The sequence below is a fragment of the Phalangium opilio genome, unplaced genomic scaffold, assembly GCF_054372755.1.
Source record: "Phalangium opilio isolate 3A_F unplaced genomic scaffold, DU_Popi_V2 ptg000013l_1, whole genome shotgun sequence".
NCBI classification, from domain to species: domain Eukaryota; kingdom Metazoa; phylum Arthropoda; class Arachnida; order Opiliones; family Phalangiidae; genus Phalangium; species Phalangium opilio.
In genome coordinates this window covers 8292071-8315961 of record NW_028324148.1, presented here as the reverse complement: position 1 = coordinate 8315961, position 23891 = coordinate 8292071, and the positions used below count along the sequence as shown (strand labels likewise).

The window sequence follows — 23891 nt, the reverse complement described above, 5'->3', positions numbered from 1 at the left end:
CATGCAGTATTTTTAGATTTTGATGATAATAAATCATTAATAGACAGGCAGTGACTAGATTATAGGATTTTCATAGGTCTTTGCATAAAATTTTAATTAAATCCTTACCTAGCCAAGGTACATGACTAACACTATACATAGATAGATTTTAAAATGGTGTTATTATCTATCTCGAAATTTTATTCTTGTATTCATAATTTTCATCATCTTCAAACTAGATTTTTGTTTCGAAATAACCGTATGTGAATATTTATTAGTAAAATCAGGAATCATCTGTTTCTTACGACAGACGGCTAAGCAGACTACACTAGTTTGAAGCGCTTTTTCCTCTTTCCTTTTCCAACGACCATATCGAAGGACTACCGTACCTTGTCCATGAGCAATAGTGTCTGAATATGGTATTTGGCGTTTCGAGGATGTATCGCGTGTTTTAACGTTATGGCTATGGCGCCTTGTATACTTCCCTCCCGTAGGGAGGTTTCTTATATTACTTCTGATAAAATGAATGATCTCTTATTACAATATGATAATTAGTACATTTAATTAGTCTCGAAAAACTTTCAAGGACTACTGCGCCACCCGCCATTGGTTTAGTGCATGGCGTCTGCTAGCCAGAACCTCTTACCCCTACGGGATTTGGTTGAATTCTCACAGGCTGCGAAAGGTTAAGGGTAAGAGGTTCTGGATAGCAGACGTCACTGCAGCAATGGCGGGGGAATGGCGCAGTAGTCCATGATGGTTTTTAAGACTAATTAAATGTACTGATTATCATATTGTAATAAGAGATCATTTATTGATTAATTCTAATATTTAATTCTTTTTATATTTAGAACAAGATGGCCCCGGCCATTATTATGCTTTGCGCGCCCTCTATTGGCTAGAACTGGTATGATTCCGGCAAATATTTTTGGCGGTATTCTCTTTTTCTTTATCAAATATCCTTTCGATTATGAACAAAATCAATTTAGTATGACTTTGGTTTAATATAAACATTACTGATAATTTTTACCTTAAAATAAATTCTTTAACAAAAACAATTACAGTTGTTTTTATATTATACAAACTTTTTTTGAATTAGTATATACAATAAAATCTTTCTAGTGCGGTTTGATAAACTTAATGATAGTTTCGACAAAGCACTTTCAACGGTTATTTTCAGTTACAATTTTTTATAAACAAACATGATAATTTGTAGATTAAATTATAAGCATTAGTATTCGCAACAAAATCGTTCTATTAACGTCTGATTACTCAAATAACACTTAATAATAAATTGTACCAGGCCGTTTGTAAGGTTCTTTTCACATACAATTTTTGACAAACCAAAATTATTATTTGAAGTTCATAAGAATTTATTTAATTATATGTTGATAAATAATATCCAATGCCAAAATTGTAAATTCAGTATTCAAACCACAATATATTTAGGTCTAATGGTCCAAATGTAATGAAACTTTAATGAGAGATGTGCTACAATCTATTATAACTAAAAATGGTTAAAAACCTTCAAATTAATTAGCTTTGTCAAAATAATAAATTTAGTACTTCCAGGCACTTTCCAAGATTAAACATATCGCTTACACATGGCACTAAAAATCCTGTAACTAAACCAAATTACAGGCCATAAAGCTTACAACACACCAAAATGGGAAAGTTCAGAAGAGCCCTTGTGTTTCTACCAAGCAAACGTTACTATGTAAACGCAATTTTAGTTCAAAACTGTATTTATTGGAAATATTACATATTTTGAAAAACAATGAAGAGTAGAAAAATCATGATTATGAAACTAACTAAAAGGTTGGGGGAAAAGTATCACAATATCAGTTAAGGCTCGTTTACATGTGAGCGAGAATTAAGCTTAAAGCGGAGAGTAGAAGTTGAAAGTCGAATCTTTTTCTCGCGCCTAAAAAAATCGCGTCTGCCAAAAGCGTTTGTTCCTGCTGCTCCACCCGCTCCTTCGTTTACATACGAGCTGGGCGGTAGCATGAGCCTAGATTGCAGAGTTGTCTTTCAGTCGGAAATAAACAAATAAAATGGCGTCGACTGTCGTTAGTTTACTTCTGCTTTAAAAGAAACTATTGCTTTTGAAAAACATTCGACATTTATAACATAAAAACAAGAGAAAATTAGAACGGAACGTCGTTGGTGGGTGCATCCTATATGGAAAAATAGAATCAAAGAAGGCTATTTTCGCCTTTGGAACGTTACTAGATATAATTTGTCAAGGTGCGTATATTTTCTCTACTTGTGCTTGAGAATAATTTTGATTTAATTGTCGAGCTTGAAAGGATGAGGCAATGTGATTACACGTATTTCAAAAATTTTATCTTGTTCTTTTAAAGACATTCTCAATGGTGGTGCCTAGGCCTATTTCGCGAGTAAAACAAACGCAAAAATATCAAACGATATTCGGTCCTTGGATATTATTGGCTTGGAAAATCACGTGACTCTTTGCGACAAGCAAACATGAGCTGAAAAATCTACCACGGCAGATCGGAGCTTATTCGGAACACCCGCTTCATCTATGAGCAACAAGCGCGACTTGAAAAGTTCTCGCTTGTTTGTAAACGGTACGCCTAGGGAACTCAAACTCCAATACGCCTCATCTCTCAGCTTTACGCTTCGACTTTTTCCATTTCTCGCGCACATGTAAACGAGCCTTTACTGTTGAAAAAAAACCAGGATTTACTTGAGATATAGTTTTAAATTATACTTAGTTGTCAAGGAGGTCCAAGAAGAAAAAAGCTTCCTCGCAGCGGTACTCTGCTTTTTCGATGACATTCTGAAGCTTCTTGCGAGGTAGACCTTACATTTTAATGCAATAATTTTTTATCAGTATCATTTGGTAACGAACGCAGAACGTTCTCATTATATGTGTTATTCAACTGATTAGGTTTCGCGAGACCTGCCCCTCTGCACGTTTACAAATCTAAGAATATTGGTTCAAGAGGTCTTGGTTTTATAATCTATTACTCTCTAAAAGGCCTGTTTTTGACAAGGATGGGGATGGGTTTTTTTCTTGGAAAATGGTTGTAAGTACTGAATTGTGGATTAAATACTGAATATTTATCCTATTTAATATAATATAATAGATTGTAACACGCCTCAGGGTAAAATTTCAGGTCATTTGGATCAGTAGATCCGAAGATATCATCAGTTTGGCCTTGGAAAATAATTTTTACACAAAAAGGCTTTAATCTTTCTTAGTATAATAAAACACACGTCTCACTACAATTTAAGGTCATTTGGATCAATAGGACAAAGGAAGGATCTGGCAAAAAACCTTCCTCCTCCCATAAAACTTTCTTCGAATTTTCTTCAAAAGTCGCGCTTATACATGTAAATCGAATTCTTTGAACTAGGGGAGTAGTTATAAGGAAAAATGGGGGTGGAATACTCTGAGAGTTGGAATGAAGGCTGGTTATCCAAGTCAGATCTAGGCTCTATTTAGCGCCATCATGTCGGCCTAATTTTAATACATATGCCAAAGTAATTTTAAACTGTTTTGCTCATACATAAAATTTACAATTAAAAAACAAATTTAATAGATAGTTAACAATGAATAATTATTTCTTCCAAATTGTTGCTAAAATAGTTGTGTACGTAGATGACGCTACAATAGGGAAACGCCGGTAGGCTGCGTAGGCATAGAAAAGCGTCTGCAAAATGCAAGGAAGTGAGTTCGAAGTTAGTTTGTGCAAATTTTGAAATTTGGTTCATAACTGTTGCGTTTACGAATGGGATGATGATATTGATATTGTTTCTTGATGTCTAGATAATTGTTTTCCTTCTGGTGAGAGAAACGAGTACATTTATGAACTCATTACATAATGTGAAGTTGTAGTATTAGGTTTTTAATTATCATGTTAACAATGCTTATTTTGATTACGTTTATGAAAATAATATTGAACTTTTTTTCTTAAAGTTAGTGATGATTAGTAATTGATTTCTCTTATTAGTTAAAATTAAGAGTTTATTAAATAAATTATCATTAACGTTTATAGGTAAATTTAAACTTGAAACGATATTTTGTCTTTGGCAAATATGTAACTGAAAAGAACCCAATTAAGAGTTAATTAAATAAATTATCATTATCGTTTTTAGGCAAATTTAAACTTGAAATGATAATTTTTCTTTGTCAAAATTTGTTACTGAAAAGTGAAAAGAACCTTAGAAAGTGCTTGTGCTTCGTAAAATTTTTTATTTGGCTTATTTGAGTAATCAAACGTTAATAGAAAGATTTTATTGCGAATGCCAATACTTAAAATTAAACATCAAATTATCATTTTTGTTTGTCCAATATTGTGAAGCTTAAAGAGAAAGTTTTTAGACTTTAGCTTATCTAATCCCAAAACCTAAATTCCCAAATTAAATGTACAGGTATAGTTAACCTCAAAAATGTGTCTGTCTAGAAGCACTTGCAAGTTAATTTAATTAACTTACAATATAAATATATATTTATTTATTTCGAACACTTACAGAGATGGTAATATCATAAACTTGCTCCCTGATACACTCTCCAGAGACTACGGTATTAATTTCTTTTGGTTTACAAATCAAATATCTCTTACTTTAAAAATGTGTTTAGTTTTTATTATATTTCAGACTTTCCGACGAGTACAATTCCTAAAATAATTTTGTAAACCTTCTAATGCTAAAAACGCGACGTGTTTTATAATTGTAGCGCTACCCGTTTTAAACTGCTTATCTACCATTCGCGAATTTCCCGCCAAGAGATTTCAATTCTCGGCATGTATAGTTGTATAGGCGCGCTACCATGGAAATGCGAGACTCGCCGCCTCGAACAAATTTCCCTCCTCCCTGCCCCAACTTAGCAAGACGTGAGAGGAAGGCGCCGGCCGCCGACGTGAGAGAGATGCTAGGTTTAAGCAACATAACTCAATATCGTTAATAAGACTAGACGGCCGAGAGCGTAAAGGCGTCAATCCGTGGAGTGAAAGCTCTGTGCGATGGTGCGGGATTGAAACCCGGTCGAGGAGGAAAATAATTTCATAAATAAATAAAATTCTTCCACATTGCAGAGCCACCTAAGTGTGATGATGAGTACTTTTTAAAAATTTCCGTAATTCCGCACGGGAAAAAAGGGGAAAATGGGGGGAAAAGGCGCGCCCAGCCGTAATCAAATAGTCGGACTAAACCTTTGCACCATCCGATAGATGGCGCAAAGCAAAAAGCAGCCGTGTTTTTAAGGTATAATCTGTCATGTTGTCTGAAATTCCCGTTAAAGTTTTCACTGGTTCGTGTTTTTTATGAGCGGCTAAATGCGCGCCAATTTTAAAATAAAAACGCGCAATTAAAATGGCGGTTCGGTCTTAAGCGAAAGGGCACTTATTTAAATTTAAAAATTAAGTCGATATTCAAGTTCAGCACCTTCAAATTAAATTAGTCAGAAGCAATGAAATTTGTTTGACTGAAAATGTTTTGGTTAGTAAAAAGAAATTATCAAAACCTTTGGAACTAAGCCGTTTGGAAATCCCAAGTCTTCATTAACAATTAAATAATGAAAGCGCGTGAGTCTCGGGTTAGGTTTAGATTAGGTTAAGTTAAGATCGTACTTTTTTCAAAAAATATTTCACTTTAAAAGAAATACTTTTATTTTATTGGGTTTTTTTAAACAAATTTGCCGACGAAAGTTCTCAATTGTTTCTAGATATTTTGAATGTTTAAAACACGAATATCGACTTTTTTTATTTATGTACTATTCTTTTTGCTATTAAATTCTAAAATTGGAAAAATGGAATACGAAAGTTAATTTTGGTTTTAAATTGGTACTATCTTTTTTTATTATATACAATGCTTTATTTTTATTATAATATGGGCTTTAAATATTTCAATTTTTAAACAAACTTTTTTAACTAATGATAGAATCACAAATATAAATTTAAATTTCTTGATATTAATTTTATTATATTAAAAATAATTAATCTTAATACAGTCAATGTTAATTGAAATTAAATTCTCGCTTTCAAATATGGTTTACGTGAAACTGTTGAGTGGGATATTTTCTTTTAGGGTTTTCTTTAAACAATTAATACAAATCGAAACTGTACGCGTCTTTATATCTAGTTCATATTTACTTTTGCACTATTTTTTGTAATCAATATTAACGAACGAAAATTAATTACGCAAAATGTTTCATTAATAAATTTATATCAATTTGAATCGTTTCTGACATTTATTTTCACGCTTTTTCTTGCAGCACATGACGCGTTGCGCCCTTTACGGGATTTTTCCCTGGTAACCTTGAAAAAAAAAAACCAATATTTGGCATTATTGTTCGTTCACCAAATTCCTCCCCCCTATTCCAAATAACAACGAGGGATTTCCAAAGACTCATCTTAATCACACCCAATTATTTTTTAACCATTCTAAAAAATCAGGGCGCTATCTCTCTGTAGTGAACTTTAACCCCGGGCGCTCGTTTGGCACCACAAAGCCACGTGTTAACTTAATTATCTTGAACTTGTCGGGAGTGTTACGCGCTCCTGTAAGCCAAGCTTCTGCGTGACAAAGTTTGGAGGGAATATGACATGCGGTGGCAGTGCCGTCTGTCCGTCCAAGTGGTGACTTGACCCCATACACCTCTTCCGTCACCACCCAAGTAAACCTCCTTTTTCCTTCAATGACAAGTTACGCTTAATTGCACAACAAAGTCAGTTGGCGTTTAGTGCACTTAAAGAATAAAGAATATCTTGAAGATAAACTTCAAAGTCCATTTGCTGCCGCTCTCGGTGAAATTAATTTTCTTTCTCAATTTGGCGGGATTTTTTTAATTCCCGTCTTATATGTGTGTGGGCATTTTTTTGCGGGAAATTTCGTCTCTCTGTGGTGAATTTAGCGGTTGTCTCGTCGAGCGTCCGATTTGAACGGTTTGATCAGTTTTGCGTGGTTCAACGGGACAGGCGAAGTGTGTTTTTTAGCGCCGTAAGTATTTTTTAGATTATTAGTAGATAGAAAGTGTTGCTTCTGGGACACTGGCGTCAGTCAGTGCCAGCATCGTGCCAGATGGCACCAATAAATATGGCGTCAATGAATCAAACATGGCGTCCACCGCATTTTTCTTCTTATGGCGCCAGTAATTCAAACATTTTTCCCCCAACCTTCACTGTTAAAAATAAAGGTATTTTGAAGGTACTACAAAATACCTTCGCGACCCTTTTAGTACCCATGAACGTATTCTATGAGTTGTCTCACAGTGCGGGTATTAAATGATTTCGAAAAAGGTATTTTGGAAATATAAGGTATATAATGAAACCTTTTAGAGTTTCAGCGCTTCTGGTGATATGTTATCGTACCCTGGACGTAGAAAAGGACTTAACAGATTCCTTTAGAGGGATTTTTTAGCTCCGGCGTGCTGATTATAACTAACACTGCCAAAGTAAAATACTGTTGATATAATACTTCTAGCTCAAATTCTCTAACACTGACTGTTTACTTCACCATTAGCACTAGTAATGGCAGCGTAGGAGAAATCTCTATTGTAATATTATATATAAACATAAAGAATAGGTGCGGTAGGGTAGAATAGGGTAGTGGTTTTCTACCCGAGATTCTAATTTCAATCTCAAGTTTCCTAGCTAGTGGTTTTTCTTAAATATTTAATTACATAAAATTAATATTAATTATTTTCTTTGACAGTTATGTACGCTAACATACGTTACATCATTTAATGGCAATACAATTATGATATAAGGCATACATAATTAATATAAAGGTTTGAATCCGAAGTTACGCCTTCAGTCGCCATTCAGAAAATATCCATGTATATGTGTTGTGGACTTGACATTAGATGGCGCTAGTGTAATAATTTGGTATAGAATAACTTATAGCCAGAAGCTATGAGACTAGGATCGGTAGGCAGAAAAATAAGTAAGCTAACTACGTATGTACGGGTTAAAGTTATACGGGTTTAATAAAGTCTTTCCGTTGTTATTAATCTTGCGTCGTTAATGAAAGATACAACAGAAATTGGCGACGGATCTTCTCGTGCTCCCGCGGGTTGTCTTATGTTGTTTCGGTTCCCCGTGTTTCTTTCGGACTTTTCGGTTAGGCCTCGACCTTGTCGTTTTTCTTTGTTTCGTTTGTCGACGGGTACGCCCGCGATCAGAATTTCGGTGCAAAATGCCGTCCCACGGGACTATTGCTCCTTTTGACGAATCGATAGAAACATTTGAGAGGTACTCCTCTAGACTGAAACACTATTTTGCCGCTAACGATATTACCGACGAAGGTAAAAAGAAATCTATCTTTTTAACGACGGTGGGTCCGAAAATATTCAATCTGTTGCACGACTTGCTGGCCCCGAATTCTCCGGATGATGCAAGTAAAACCTTCACAATATTAGTCGACGCATTGAAGGCACATTTCTGCCCAAAACCATCGGAAATTTTGGAGAGTTTCAAGTTTCGTAGCTGTATGCGATCACCCGCGGAACCTATTCCTACGTACGTCGCTACGTTACGGCGACTGGCTGGAACAAGTAACTTCTAGACAGCTTTGGATCGGGAACTTCGTGACCAGTTCGTCTTAGGAGTCCGTGATGAGATGATACAACAACGGCTATTTGAAGAAGAATCTCCGACATTCGATAAGGTTGTAGCGATAGCTCAAGTTATGGAGTCAGCCTCACGTTATACTCAAGAGGTAAAAGTGACTGGAGCTCCTGCAAGTAACGCTATCCCACAGGTTAACAAAACTACCATAGCACAACAACCTACCGCTGGAAAAAGATACTACCGCAAATTCAAACACAAGGCAAAGCCACAGAACAACTCTCATTCTACACCCAAGAATCACAGCGAATGCTCCCGTTGTGGAAGATTTGATCACCCACCACCCAACTGTCCCTTTATATCCGCCGTTTGCGGAAAATGCCAGAAAGTTGGGCACCTCGCAAAGAAATGTCTTGCCGAACAAAAGCCAGCCAAGAGTAACCAAACATTCAAGGCGAGGGGAAAAGTTAACACGGTAGGAGCAACAGCCGCATGCAACTCTAATCCGGAATATACCATGTTTCATCTGCGATCGCTGCCACCGGCACCGACGCCTGTAATACTTCCATTTCTGGTTAATGGCAAACCAGTCGAACTAGAATTGGATACCGGCGCTGCATACACGATCATCTCACGTAAGACTTGGAACGCTTTATCTGGCAGTAGTCTCAGCGCTCTACGTCCTGTAGACCCGGTATTGGAATCATTTACCGGACATCCAATTGGAGATCTGGACGCGGCACAGGTGCTAGTTACTTACCAAAACCGTTCTGAAACCTTGGAGCTACTAGTCGCCAAGGAACACTGTCCAAACGTTTGCGGACGCAGTTGGATTTTCTCAGAGTTACGAATTCTGGATCGGAACAGTATCAACCAACTCGTTGGCGGAACCCTGCCCAAGCAGACGCTCGACAAAGAGCTGACCAATCTATTTACGGAATATTCTGACGGGGAGAAGGGGGGGGGAGAAGACGCCCAGCCGCAAGGGGTAATTGCAATGCTTCCGCAGTCTATAGAGAGCGAAAGCAAAAAAGGAAAAACGCCATTAAAGATAGCTCATCGACGTAAAGATTTTGATGTAGTGGAATTGTTGAGTCGGGAGAGGGGGGAATTTGGTCTTTTTTCCCGGGCGCGGAACGCGTTTAGGAGTGTCTTGAGGAGAGCCCGCAATTAGGTCAATTTTCCCGGGGCCCACAAACCTTCTCTACGACCTGATATTGATTATTCTAAAAATGGAAGCAGTGCCCGATTAACACCCTCGGGGCCACTAGGCACTAGGTGCTCGCAGACCCCAACAAGCCCTAGCCAGGAGGAGCAATATGACTGTGATGAAAATTTCAATAGAACTTCAGTTACTTTCAAATATAAACTTTCTAAAGCTGTGCGGGTATAGTGATTTTGGATTTTGAACTGAATTCTGGTACTCATAAATTTGCTTAACGGGTGTAGAGGCGGGAACCCGAATTCTGTTATCGGGTATCCGGGTGTTAAAACTTAGCGGAAAAATGTTTGTCGGGTACTAAAATATTAAATTACACGAGACACTACCGCCGTGAAAGCCTTCCCTTTAGTATACTCTTAAGCGAGATTCGAAGCGATTATCTTAGTGAAGGGATCGAGTTTCAATACTGCAATGTTCCTTCAAGATTTAAGCGAGACCTTGTTAAAGGATACGTTCTGGTAACGTAACTGATTTTACCTAAAACCGACAGCTGCATTTTCTAATAAAAAAGGAATTAAATATTAAAATTGATCAATAAAATGAATTATCTCTTATTACAATATGATAATTAGCAATTAATTAGTCTTAAAAACTATCAAGGACTACTGCGCCATCCGCTAATGGTTTAGTGGCGTCCGCTAGCCCAAACCCCTTACCCCTACTAGATTGGTTGAATTCTCACAGGCTGAGAGAGGTAAGGGTAAGTGGTTCGATATAGCACACGCCACTACTGCAATGGCGGCGCAGTAGTCTTCGTTTTTAAGACCATTTTTTTGTAATAAGAGATCATTTACTTTTATTTCAATATTTAATTCCTTTTATATTTAAAAAAGGCCGTTCTTTACGGTGGAATCAGTTGTGTTAAGCCTCGTTTTCACTGCCGAAAATTTCACGGAACAGTAAAAAAAAATTACGCAAAATTTTGCGGAAAATTTCTTAAAAAAAACGGCGGAAAAACGTTTTCACTAAAACTTGCAATATTTGTGCGAGTTTGTGGAGGCCAAGGCTTACCAGTAATGTTGAAAATGCACCAATAGCACTATCGATTGTCTTAGAATTTATTGTCTTTTTAAAAATGTTAATTTTTATCATATAAATAACGGTTAAGCCAAACGTCTTTAACAATTCGTTAACTACACATTTTTATAAATTTAACTCGACAAAACAAACGCCTTCAATTAAAAAAAATGGCGTCGAAAAAAACCTCGAGAGCTGACCAAAACCAAGCCTATGACGTCACGCATTCGTTGATTCCTATTGGCCACCGCATTCCTTTCCGTAAAATTTTGCCGAAAAATAGAAAACCAATTCAGTGCTTGCCACCCAGAAAACGCGAAATTTTGCGGAAAGTTACCTCTGAAAAAAGGGCACGGAACGCGTTTTTTCCTGCGTTTTGGGCCAGAGAAAACTAGGCTTTACCTGAACTTCTCTTTTAAAGTTTTTACTGTTTTCGTTTGTTTATGTGCGCCTGTTAAAATGCTAGACTATCCTTTTAAATTAACCTGGTAAAATCACGAATGCAAATTTTGATGACTTGTTATTAATTTTATTATAGAAAATTAATTAATCTTAGTATAGTCGAGGCTAATTGAAATTAAATTCTACTTTGATTAAATTTTCCCGTTCAAATATGGTTTACGTGAAACTGTTGTGTGAAAATTTTCTTTTACGGTTTTCTTTAAACAATTAATACACAATCGAAATAGGGCCGTGCAGACTATTCGTTACTATTTGGTCGGACCAAATAATTTGGTCAAAATTGACGTTTACTATTCGCACCGACGAATCGAATAATGGTTTTCAAAATTCTAGAATACCAAATAATGAGCTTCGAAAAACCGACTATTCTATAACGGATAAAACAATTTGAAAGTGAATGTTTTTAACAGTCTATTGACCAAATTATTTGGTATTCGCAACCAGCTTTTGAATTTTTCTGTTGATTTTGTGAATTTGAGGGCGCTGTCATAGAGATAGGAACATAAATGTTTTGCTCCTATCCCCATGGGCGCTGTGATAGTGTCCGCTGGACCGTGGCCTCATAGATGACGCGATTCGGCAGACACAGCCTTAAAATTCTGACGTGGCTACTGTTAAGTATTACACGCGTTCACCGAGTCGCGTGATCTAGGAGGCTATAGCTGGAATCAGCCACTCAGCCTTTATTAATTCATAGACAAGGATAAACCATTAAAGGTTTTAAAGGGTAATGGTTATTATCAACTTCTCGCTGCGGAGCTAACTATATTGAACTTCCTAATAATATGTCACTACAGTATACCTATTAAAAAATATAGTATCATGGAAGAGGTCCTACATTGCAAAACGAGTAGGAATATATTGACAACTAACCTAATTTTGATTAAAATAAAACCTTTGATTCCTTGAAAAATAAGTTTTCAGCTGTTCAAAAGTACCTTTCCGTGTCCCATTATTTATAAATTTGAAATTTGGTAGAATAGTTTTATAGAAATTAAAATTTGGTCGAATTTTTGAACTTCACACTATTTGGTCAAATTATTTGGTCATTTTCCTATTCCGAGCCGAGAGATGGCTCCCAAAAACACTGCTATTTGGTATTCGACGAATACCTTAAAAAGTACTATTCGCACAGCCCTAAATCGAAACCATACGCGTCTATATCTAGTTCATATTTACTTTTGTACTTTTTTTTTGCTAAACTTGAAATCAATATTATTAACAAACGAAAATTATTTATGAAAAATGTTTCATTAATAAATTTGTATCAATTTGAATCGTTTCTGACAATTATTTTCAGGCTTTTTCTTGCAGCACGTGTTCCCACGCCAATGCATCAATTAAGGCATTCCGCCAATATCGCGCGCGCTTTCTTTAAGCTCAAATTATTTTAGGGCGCAATTTTCTTCTGTTTTTGGCGGGAATTTGCACGCGAATCGCTCGTAATCGAAAAGTTTTCCCACCATAACATCTTTTGCGCCCAAAATATCGCCCCATTTTCTTTTATAACCAAAAAATGTCTAGCGAATAATTTGCGAAATTAATTCCGAACAGTTCGAAACTGGCGTGTAACTTCCACCTAGAGCTCGGAATTATCTATCCATTATCCACAAATTGGTGGATAACCTATTATTTATAAACATATTTGTGGCGATTTAACACATAAGTTCTGTGGATAATTTTCGAGTATGGATAAAGATAAAATATCGTGGATAATGGATAGATAATGCCGAGCCCTACTTCCACCTACTGTGCCATAAAATAGACCACCAGCAAACGTTAAGTCTAACTCTAACACTACTATGTTAATTAAAGTTTCTCAGGTACACTTTGTTAATCTGGGAGCACGGCAGTGCTCCCAGCCAAGTCGAGCACTGACATCCTTTTCTCGAAGCAACTCGTGGCACTTTTAAGCCCACTGTAACTTCGTGATGGGTACAGGTAAAAGTCTGAAATTTTGCTTGCCGCGAGGACTGTCAATCCTAGCTATAGTTTCCAAATTTCAAGTTCCTACCCTATATACTTTTCGATATATCGAAGGTGAAATTTACCTTATTTTGTCACTCACTCACTCACTCACCGATCATCAAAATTCTAAGGTACTTCTAGGGTAGATAGAAACTTAAAATTCAGGATTTAGTTTTAATTTATTTTATAAAGCACAGAAAAATTAAAACATCCCGAAATTTTTATAAAATTGTTCTTAAGTTCTTAATTTTAAAACTAGATGGCGCTGCCGTCTTTTCAACAGAAATAGTGTGTGTTCTTGATGAAAGGACGTAATGGTCCAAAGTTAACCGAAAGTTGTAACTGATGCTACTTTCTTATATTAGGATATCGCGTAACAATCTTTATTACATATTCTCTGCGGGTCGAAAGGGGTAATTCAGCGTAAATAAGGACAAACGTTAGCGATTATATTGGCAAACGAAGTACCACGAGAGGGTCTTGTTTTAATGTAACTACCGAGGGTCTACAAAAAGTAGAGCTCGGCATTTTCGATCAATTATCCACTTTATTTTATCTTTATCCATACCCGAAAATTATCCACAGAACTTACATGTTAAATCGTATTATAATCCACAAATTTGTTTATAAATAATCGGTTATCCACCAACTTGTGGATAATTGATCGAAAATGCCGAGCTCTAACAAAAAGAAGTGAGATCCTATGAAAAACATTAACATGTACAAAAATGGGCCAAGCCTCGCCTCGTGACCTCTCCGCCGTAAAACGTTCTGAGATCCCATGTAGAGCCAAGTCTGCCTTTTGTTCTCATTCAATCGCCAATTGAACAATTATGTTATAAATTAAGTCCTTTTCCTAATTAAAAACCAATATTCTTTGACTCTATCATTATTATACATCTTTGTTCGTATCAAAAATATCGTGACTTGGCAAGAGCAGGTCATCCCCTTCGATTATTTTAAAATAGGCAACGATTTAGTGAATATCCCCTCGACTTCCTTTTAATATTACTTACCTGCGATTGCCAAGTCACGATATTTTTGATACGAACAAAGATGTATAATAATGATAGAGTCAAAGAATATTGGTTATTAATTAGGAAAAGGACTTAATTTATAACATAATTGTTCAATTGGCGATTGAATGAGAACAAAAGGCAGACTTGGCTCTACATGGGATCTCAGAACGTTTTACGGCGGAGAGGTCACGAGGCGAGGCTTGGCCCATTTTTGTACATGTTAATGTTTTTCATAGGATTAAAGTTTCTCAGGTACACTTTGTTTATTAAACTTTCTCAGGTACAGAATGTTTCTAATAAATTTAAAATGTGAGGCTGGAACCTTTTCAAACAATAAACAATTTGTTTCCTGCCTAAAAGTAATACAGTTAAAGGTAGGGATATATGAAATACCGCAATCTAAGCCTTGGTCTCTGTTGGCTTTAAACCAATGGACATACTGCAGACTGGAGTACAGGAAACTTTCCTCTTTTGTATAAAGTTGTTAGTTAAGGGGGAAGTCTAGTGTTTTGTAAGGCAAATTTTCTTGAACTAAATACAAGATGACTAAAAAAGATAGAACATCGCGGTTTTTTTAAAAAATAAATATAATGTCTATTGTAGCGATTGATATAGTTTTGAGAAATTTTTTAAGTATAATTACTATTCTTTAATTTAAAATAGAGAACTCCCTGAACTGGATCTCCAGTTCTAAACACTCGAATTGCAAAATTCCAATTTTCAGCGGTCCGTACCGAGGCTTTGTAGCGAATGATTTGCTTTGGTGACTCTACCTTGAATAGATTTAAATTAAATGCGAATTTTGTAATCCGAAGCCAGCTTTTCAGGTTTTCGAAAGATGGCACCACTATGTATGAGTTGGCTCTTGATATAAACCTTATCTCAACCCTGGGCGAGCTCTAGGCCTTCCTATCAATCATTCGTCCACGCCCTTGTATAACCCCATGCTCCCTAAATTTTACCGTCATATTATCTTTCTCTACACCGTCCTTCTATTGAATGGGGGAAGATTTTTTTCTTTTTTGAATAGACTATTCTCGTGTTTATAGAGCTTTTACGTTGAGTGTCCTTTCTCGAAGGTGGGCGAATTTTGTAGCTATTCATATATGGATTGATAGATACCAAAAATCTCTCAAACCCCCACCCCCATTTTCTTTGTCCAGTTAGAGATTAACTTTCCCCGCTTTTACTAGGAAGGGTTCGACAGTTATAGCCTTTCTTATTTTAGTTCCATAGAAATAGTTTCGCCTGCATTAGCAGCTTAGACTGTCCCCATGAAGTTTATCTAGGCATGATATTTTTCGCACCTGACAGTCTACCGTTCACCTCCCCCTTCTTAAGAGACGATTTTCAGAGCCATCTATATTTTCGATTAGGCAAAACAAAATGTAAAGTGCTGCCTCTAGTGGCTTATCTGCGCACTTCAAATCGCTAGACTTCCCCTTTAAAAGGGGCACGCTACTTTAATTAGAGATATTTTGGGAATGCCCATAAAACATCTCCAGGGTACACTGCACGTGACGTGTTGCGTCTTTTTAGGATAAAAGCTTTCCTTTTTCGGAAATTAAGCGTCTAGGGATTCCTGACAAATAGATTTCACCCAATTTATTGAAAAATGTGCCACAAACAATATTTAATGATATAATAAATCACGATTAAACTTTGACGTAGTAAATCCACGAAGATAATGTCAAGCCATTGTAAAAATGGCTTGAAATAAATCAAAAATAACCCAGCTAAAGGGTACTCGTGCTTTAAAACAGGCATTGATATTAGATATTTTCACATGATTGTAAATGTAAGTGATATACATTATGGTAACGAATATTTATAAGTTTATTCGGTATGATTTCAAGAAATTCAAGTATTTTTAAAATGAATTAATATATTTTATTATTAATTAACTTGTTAATCAAGCAGGGACGTAGTAAACCGGTCTGTAATTTAGATTTTGAATTGGTCTAACATTTCCTGACATCGGATCACCTTCTTCATTTTTCAGTAGTAAAAATTGCTTAAACTAAAAAGAATAAAAATAATTAAATTTTTTAAACAACATTTTCGGATTTTTTAGAGCATGGAATTCACCTCTTGACTAGTTATTCTCAAAGGCTGATTATTGATTACCCAGATGACCGCTTCGTTACAATTTGGGGTCGTTAGCGATCCTGAATATGTGTAATAATCAAAACCAGTGTGGATTTTTGGTAGCAATCTCGACAGGTAAATTGGTCCTTTAATGGAAGTTGTTTGTCCGGAATTTTGAACATAGATGAGATTGTTCGTCAGGAAAGATAGAGGACTAGAGCGAAACCAGGAGCGCCAGTCGTCAATCTAATAATTGTCATTTATTAAACACAAATTTAAGTTTGGTTCATATCAAAGACAAAGATAAATAATAGAAAATGAGGCAGGAATGAGAGGTGACACGTGATTCACGTTTTTCCCTTATCCTGGGGAGAGGAAATCCGAGGGGTTAGTCGTTTGAGTAATCAGGTGTACAAAACCGCAGGAATCGATTACTTTCTAGAATTCTTAGACAATCATCAGTAATCAAAATTAGAAATCTCCGATAATCACATGAAATCTTGAGAAAAATCAGAAATAATCCCATGATTTACTAGTAATCTTTTGTAATCCAAGATTATAATCATAATCAGTTGAAATAGAAATAATCACTGCATTCATCGAAATTCACGAAAAATCCAGTGGTAATCACGGAATTCACTAAAACATCACGGGAATTCATTGGAAATCAAACAGGAATCACAAGTAATCTGCGGCAATAACGGGAAATAAGTTTAAAGATTATGGAAATCAGCTAAAATAATCATAATCACAGAGAAATCAAGGAATTCGTTCAGTAATCATCGGAATTCACACAAAATTTTGGCGAATGACTAGCCCCTCGGGACAATCTAGAGGGAAAGCGGGACAATTTTCCTTTTGGACTTGAGATGCCTTAAAAATTACTTACAAATGCTATCACACCAATTACTAAAAAGCCATCTTTGTTTTGAAGCGCGGTTGTCATGTCCGGATATTTTAAATTAACGTGGACGAAGTGAATCTGTAAGTACATTTTTAGATGGTTATAGGCCCACCAACATACTCTTGTCTCCTCCTAGTACATACCTCCAGAGCGTATTGTCGTCCATTAATTTTGTGTTCAGAACCATCGTTGGAACCTTTTCCAAAGTGAAAGTGAAACTGTTCCAACTTGAACTTATTCCATCCGGCGGGTCCACCCGTAACTACAATTGACTCTTGGAATGATGCCTGAACTGTGGAACAGGTATGTATATATAATAATAATAATAATAATAATAATAATAATAATAATAATAATAATAATCTAAGGGATATCCACACTAAGTCAACTCGCGACTTATTTACAGGTGGGTCCCTTTACAATGCATAGAGGGGTGGTGGCTAGCCCCTATGCCACAGCTAACCTACAGCGCCCTACACTAACTATTACCGTTAACCTCTGCAAGTTTTGATGGAAAGGAGAAAACGGGTTAGACCGCGGAGGAAAACTCCTTATAACAAGCGGGGAGAGAACTTGCAAACTCTACGCAGAAGGATTTCTTCCCAGATTTTCACCCGGTGCCACAGTCCGGGATCGAACCCGGGATCCTCTTGCTGCGAGGCGAAAGCGCTAACCGCTACGCCACCCCACTTTATATATACATATATAAGAAAAACACACAATGTATATATATATACTAGCCGTTACCCGCGGCGTCGCTCGCGTGTAATAAGAACTTCCGTCTAAAATGATATAAAGAATGTGTAGATTTTTCTGATGACTAATATTTTTGTAGCACCCTAGGAGCGAAGGCACTCGGCACAGTCCGTCAGCCCGTCGGGATATTTTTTATTACTTTTCACGCGGACATTATTCCATAAAGATGGGTTTTTAAGTTTTTGGCCGCCATTTAAAAAGATGGCAACAAATTGAACCCAAAATACCATTCAGCCTGTCTATAGGTTAAAGGAAACCATTGTACTAAATATTTGTGAAATCGTTTAAAACGCGCGGACTTTATTGCATAGAGAATATTTTCTTACATTTCTGGGCGCCATTTTAAAAGATAGCGAAAAATCGAACCCGAAAGACCATTCAGCCCGTCTATAGGTTAAAGCAAACCAGTGTACTAAATATTTGTGAAATCGGTTGAAACGCGTGTACTTAATTGCATAGAGAATATTTTTTACATTTCTGGGCGCCATTTTTTAAGATGGCGGCGGATTGAAAAAATCTTTCTTAGTACGCGCCTACTACTTATGAGTAACGTTCCTGCAAATTTTCAGCCTTCTAGGGCAAGCGGTTTGGGCTGGGCGTTGATTATCAGTCAGTCTGTCATTCAGTCAGTCAGTCAGTCAGTCAGGACTTTGATTTATATAGATATAGATATATTGTGTTTTTTCTTCAATGTGAGATAGAAATTTCATATTTGACACGGAGTTTTCTGGGACCACCACAATGATGCTAAAAATCCTTAAACTCCCATCTAAGGTAGTGCCAATAGGTACATGTACAGAACAATCCTAAGATGTGTATAAGAATGGTCCATCCAGGTCTTACGTTAGTGTTATCAGAAGTAAGATGAGACTAAAAGTACTGAGCTAACCAAATTCTTCACTTGTCGAAAGTGAATATTCTTGATAACACACCAACGGTTGGCCCTCTGGTAGCGGTTTCTGAGTTTTTCCTCCAAAACGTGAGACGCTCGTGGCGGTAGACGGCCGAACTAGATTCAAGCACCCGCGTCCGTGTTTTTTTAGGTTGAGGGGAAGAGACAAGGAAATTTTTTGGAACTCGACCAATTTTTTTCTCTCTAGTGTAGTCGCGATGGAAGTGGCATAAAATCCTCAAATTTGTTCACTAGTGCCAGGATCTACTACCAATGCTTGAGCTCTTTACTTCTAGTCTCATCTTACTTCTGGTGTTATCAACTCAATATGTCTTAAAGAAAGCACGAAATAAAAAAAATTATTTTTAGAAACATCATTTAGTAAAAACCGAAAAATCAGGGGCAATTGTCAAGTTCAAGCTTCTATTCTTCTTACTATATTACCTCTGTGGACAGAAACTTACCGGTATGTCCATTGTTAGTTAGTGTTAGTGTCGATATTGGTTGTTGAACGTAATCACTCAGGTCCAGTGTCGTCATATACTTATTTCTGATCCAGCGGTCATCAAGATTAATGGGTGATTGCGAAGTACCATCGCAGTATTCCTTGTATAATTTTGGCCAATCGCGTACGTCTATAAAATGCGTCACAAATATCATAGATTTCTTTAAATATTATAGGACGTATTAAATTATAACTTCTCGTACTCAAATAAAAAAAATCAGTGCCACCAATCGATATCTGGTGCTTTTTTACCTAAACAGAGCTGCAGGGATTTGAAAAAAGCGAAATTTATGGAAATTTATTTTTATTTATCAAACCAGAGACTTGGTCAGGTTAGATTAAGTTTGTTCAGGGTCACTATAATTAAATTTTCTGGTCATTTTAAGATTTGAGCTTGAGGAGCTATTCAATATTCTCAAAATTGTACACTTTTTAAGCAATTTACTCTAAACACCAACCTTTATAGGAGTACTCCGTTTCTAGAAAAATTTTATTCGAATTAATTTTAGGTATATTTTTAATACAGTCGGAATTTGAACAACTTACGACAAGTTTCTTCGACTAAAACGAGAAACGCGAAGACGCTTAAGAGTAATTGTAACATGACTTCTTAGCAATTATTGTTCAAATGAAGAGCTCGTGGAGAATATCCCACTTTTTTTACGTTTAATTACATATAGATAGTTGTAAATTTTCAATTTGAATAAATTATTTCGAATGCGAAAGAGTAAAGCAGTCATAATAATTTTCAACTTTCCGCAAAATCATAAAGGTTTAATTTCATTAATACACGTGGTGATTCTGGGTGTATATCATCACGTTGAGTTGTTCAAAAGGTAAATTGGAGTAGAACCAAGGGGTACGTTACTTGGAAAGATGGAAAAGTGTGAACCGTAGCTCCTTAAAATGATTATCCATAACCAATGAATTCCAAGACAATTTGTACTCATTAATAAAATATGAAAGTTTGAATCACACCAAGAATGTATGGAGGGGTTGGAATGGCTAAGGTCAAATCCTAATCGGCGTGAAATGATCTTGGAAACAACTGGCGTGGCTTAATTTACGCTAGTGACGTCATAGCCTGACGTAAAAATCGTATTTACCACTTAGATTATTTTCATTCATTCATTGGCTGCCAAAAAAACTTATTTGCTATAATTCTTCACCCTCTACCCTAGGTCCTCTGAATAGGCTGAGAGAATCGATTATGATCGCGAACGGCGGCGAATCAGCGCATTTAACTTTAAAAAATCTAAAAGGTCACTTCTGCCATGCCTTTTTTAACGAGTCATGACAATTTTCGCCTTCGTAAGACAGCTAAACAGACGTAGGGGAGGATGTACTATTCTCACAAACACAAGGGTCCCAAGAGGACCATTACAATTTTTGCGCCACATCTCGTATAAATTAAGCACAGATTATGAGTCCTATCTCCTATTATAATAAAGCAATAAATATGAAATAAAATTAAAAATTAGCTTATCTAGCAGGATTAATAAATGTAGAACCATGAATTCATGGTAGAACTTGGTCTGAGACTCGATTTTCGCCAAAAACGGACATTTTCGCCGCAAAGTGGAAACACTGGCGACATCTCGTATATTTTAGCGAAATCAATACCTGGCATTTTCCAAAATATAATTAAAATTATATTTCAAATTACTAATTAAAATATTATTTTTTCATATTATTTAAAATGAATAATTTATATAATTTAAAAAATTATTTTGTAAATGAATTAAATAGCTTAAAATAAATATAAATTTTTAACCAGAATTTCAAGGTAGGCTCGAACGTGAGAGCCACGGTTTTAAAACAATCCACGAGGAAAGATTTGTCGAGCGTTTTACCACTGGGCTACGACTAGCTCTGCGAAGTCCGTTCTGTTTGCGTACTGTATACATATTCTAAAGCTAGAGTTGACTGTCAGCTGAGGGTGAAAATTAAGGTGGAGTTTTCGACGCCGTCCAATAAGCGGTGTGACGAAGACGAAACGAAGGAGGAGTTAAGACGAAACGAAGGAGGAGCTAAACTCTCGTATATGCTCCCCATAAATTTTTTCGCCATCTACCGATGGGCGCAAAAATTAAAAAGGACTCGACTTATGTTTCCACCATCTAGGGTACTAGAGCTCGGCATTTTCGATCAATTACCCGCTTTATTTTATCTTTATCCATACCCGAAAACTATCCACAGAACTTACATGTTAAATCGTATTATAATCCACAAATTTGATTATAAATAATCGGTTATCCACCAATTTGTGGATAATTGATCGAAAATGCCGAGCTCTAAAGGGTACAACGAGAGCCCCCGTAGCCATTCCAGCCCCTCCATACATTCCCGATCACAACAAATGTCTAACCCAGTTTCCCAATTGATTGTCAGTGTAACTACTGACTTGTCCCTCTTCCAGTAAAATATTATTACGAAAAATGAGAAAACGATCAATGGAATTTACTAGGTATTGACGTGTCTCTTTCCAAATTAAATGGGTTAAATTAATATATTTTCATTTTTTAAATTATTGTTATAAGACAATCAGTGAATAATGCGTACTTTATTATTGACGTTTCTTAACATAATTTAATTAAATATTAAATAAATTCCAATTTATAAAATAATTATGATTTTGCGACTTTTCTTATAAAGAAACCTCCATCCTGTAGGGGTAAATCTGATAATGTAGATCCTATGGGCCCCTGTAAAACCTGCACCCGCAATACACCGGTATTCGATAGCTCTCTAAAAATCCAGTCTCACTGATAATCAACGCCCAGCCCAAAAACCAATTGACCTATATGGCTGAAAATAGCCCCTAACTATAATTAGTCAGCTTACAAGTAAAAATATTTTTTTCGCGCAGACTTAAAGCTCTTTCAGACGATCCAACTATTTGAACCAGCTCTATGTGTCAAAAAGTTGTATCAAGTTGCCAACTTTTGAAGGAAAAAGTTGAGTACATCACACGAACTGTAAATACCACCTCACCACCTTCCTGTTCTATTCACCATCCCTTCAATAACGAAAGCAAAATTTTATACTGCCAAAGGGTATACTCTGACACTACGCCAATGACGAGAGCAAAGAGGCAGGTCAATTGAAGAGCCTCATCGTAGATGTACATCATACGATGTGGCTAGAAATGGAACGTGACTTTGAAGTGTTAAGTTAATAAAATTGACGCTAATGATAAGAATCGGGAGTTTTAGCAGTGGCATGTAATATAAATTGACCTGACGTAATATTACCGCGTTTGTAAATGAGTGTGTCGTGACGTAATATTCCCGCGTTTGTAAATGAGTGTGTCGTGACGTAATATTACCGCGTTTGTAAATGAGTGTGTCGTATAGGATTTGATACGTGGCCTACTAAGGAGTATTTATCAAAGAGGAGAGAAAGAGGGAGAGAGAATCAGTATAGGCAGCCGTGATCCATGCGTGGTGAAAACGGGGGTAAATCTACGGTACCCCGGGGGGCCTGAGCGCTGCTTTCTCGCGCACAGTTGACGTAGGGGATGACAGAGATAAGGCGAGGAGGTCAATCCCCCCATGCGCAAAAGATGAGCGTCCTAAAACTAAACGTACCGAAAATTGTTTTTACTACCCCCCCTATTGTCCCATTTTTCGGCGGATTTTATAAAGCGCGTTTCTATCTCCCTCTCTCCTCCCCTCTTTGTATTTATCATGCTGTGTAATCTATAATCTTACTGTTTTCTGAATAGAGGACCTCACAAGGGGGCGTCTCCCGAAATGTGATGAAGGCTCACCTATTGTGCCAGCGATCAGTCTTTCTATTGCACTAAATAAAGCTGGTTGAATCTATTATCGGCCTCTTTCACAGGACTGTTAACGAGTCAAGCTGAGTGGGCTTTTTAAAGGCTTGCCTAGGCTCTGTTGAAGAAAGGCGGCTCGACTCAAATCGAGCAAAGCCGAGCTGCCTCTGTTAGCAAATATATGTTTTAAAAAATTGCTACTTCGTACGTAAGACTTCATAACTACTCGAAATGCTATTCCGTGATTAGTAAAAGCCGCTAGGTAAAATATCGTTATATTCCTAGGCTAGAGGCGACAGAAAGCAAATATGAAAACGTTTTATTTCGTGTTAAATTACAACGGAACGCTATTAGTGGAGAGAAAATAGGATAAAAAGAAAGAACAATTTCAGTGACTAAACTAGCAGTGGCTCGACTTAATAATGTTTGCTCAGAAATTTATCGAGTCGCCACAGTCTCATCTCTTCTCGGCTTGCACTTGCTTCGCACGGCAAGAGCCCGAGCTGGCTGGATCTTGTGAACAGTCCTTTTGTCATATGAGCGCTTCGGAAACCGTGAGAATAAATAATATTTTTCTTTAGATGCTGTGACCAGAATTGATGGAAGGCGATATAAAATTAATGATGTGGTATATCTCTAGTTTTTTTCCTTAGAAATTATTTCTTTTTTATATATAAAATTTGTATCAGCTTAATTGCGGATGAAAAATAGCGATATACCGGGTGTTCAAAATAGGAAAGTAGTACCAAAGTACTGTGGGGTTTTCC

The 23891-nt window shown here is 36.6% G+C and overlaps 2 protein-coding genes across 2 annotated transcripts; one reads left to right on the top strand and one right to left on the bottom strand.

The window, feature by feature from the left end:
* The first annotated feature begins 8142 nt into the window (after positions 1-8142).
* LOC149708802 (uncharacterized) lies at positions 8143-9687 on the top strand. Its single transcript, XM_089863866.1, has 3 exons — positions 8143-8500; positions 8552-8706; positions 8776-9687. Exons 1-3 carry the CDS (start codon positions 8143-8145, stop codon positions 9685-9687), a joined length of 1425 nt encoding a protein of 474 aa, XP_089719992.1.
* A 6426-nt stretch (positions 9688-16113) lies between these two features.
* On the bottom strand, positions 16114-16855 carry LOC149708801 (carbonic anhydrase 4-like). Its single transcript, XM_089863865.1, has 3 exons — positions 16823-16855; positions 16290-16535; positions 16114-16221 (listed from the first exon to the last, which is right to left on the bottom strand). Exons 1-3 carry the CDS (start codon positions 16853-16855, stop codon positions 16114-16116), a joined length of 387 nt encoding a protein of 128 aa, XP_089719991.1.
* Positions 16856-23891: the final 7036 nt, after the last annotated feature.

Coding starts and splice junctions, on each gene's coding strand:
- LOC149708802 (XM_089863866.1), top strand. CDS start 8,143: ATGCCGTCCCACGGGACTATTGCTCCTTTTGACGAATCGATAGAAACA. Junction 8,501..8,551: donor ACGGCGACTGGCTGGAACAA/GTAACTTCTAGA, acceptor AGTTCGTCTTAG/GAGTCCGTGATGAGATGATA. Junction 8,707..8,775: donor CAAGTAACGCTATCCCACAG/GTTAACAAAACT, acceptor TTCAAACACAAG/GCAAAGCCACAGAACAACTC.
- LOC149708801 (XM_089863865.1), bottom strand. CDS start 16,855: ATGATTATAATCTTGGATTACAAAAGATTACTA. Junction 16,536..16,822: donor TGGATTACAAAAGATTACTA/GTAAATCATGGG, acceptor GACAATTATTAG/ATTGACGACTGGCGCTCCTG. Junction 16,222..16,289: donor TGAGAATAACTAGTCAAGAG/GTGAATTCCATG, acceptor TATTCTTTTTAG/TTTAAGCAATTTTTACTACT.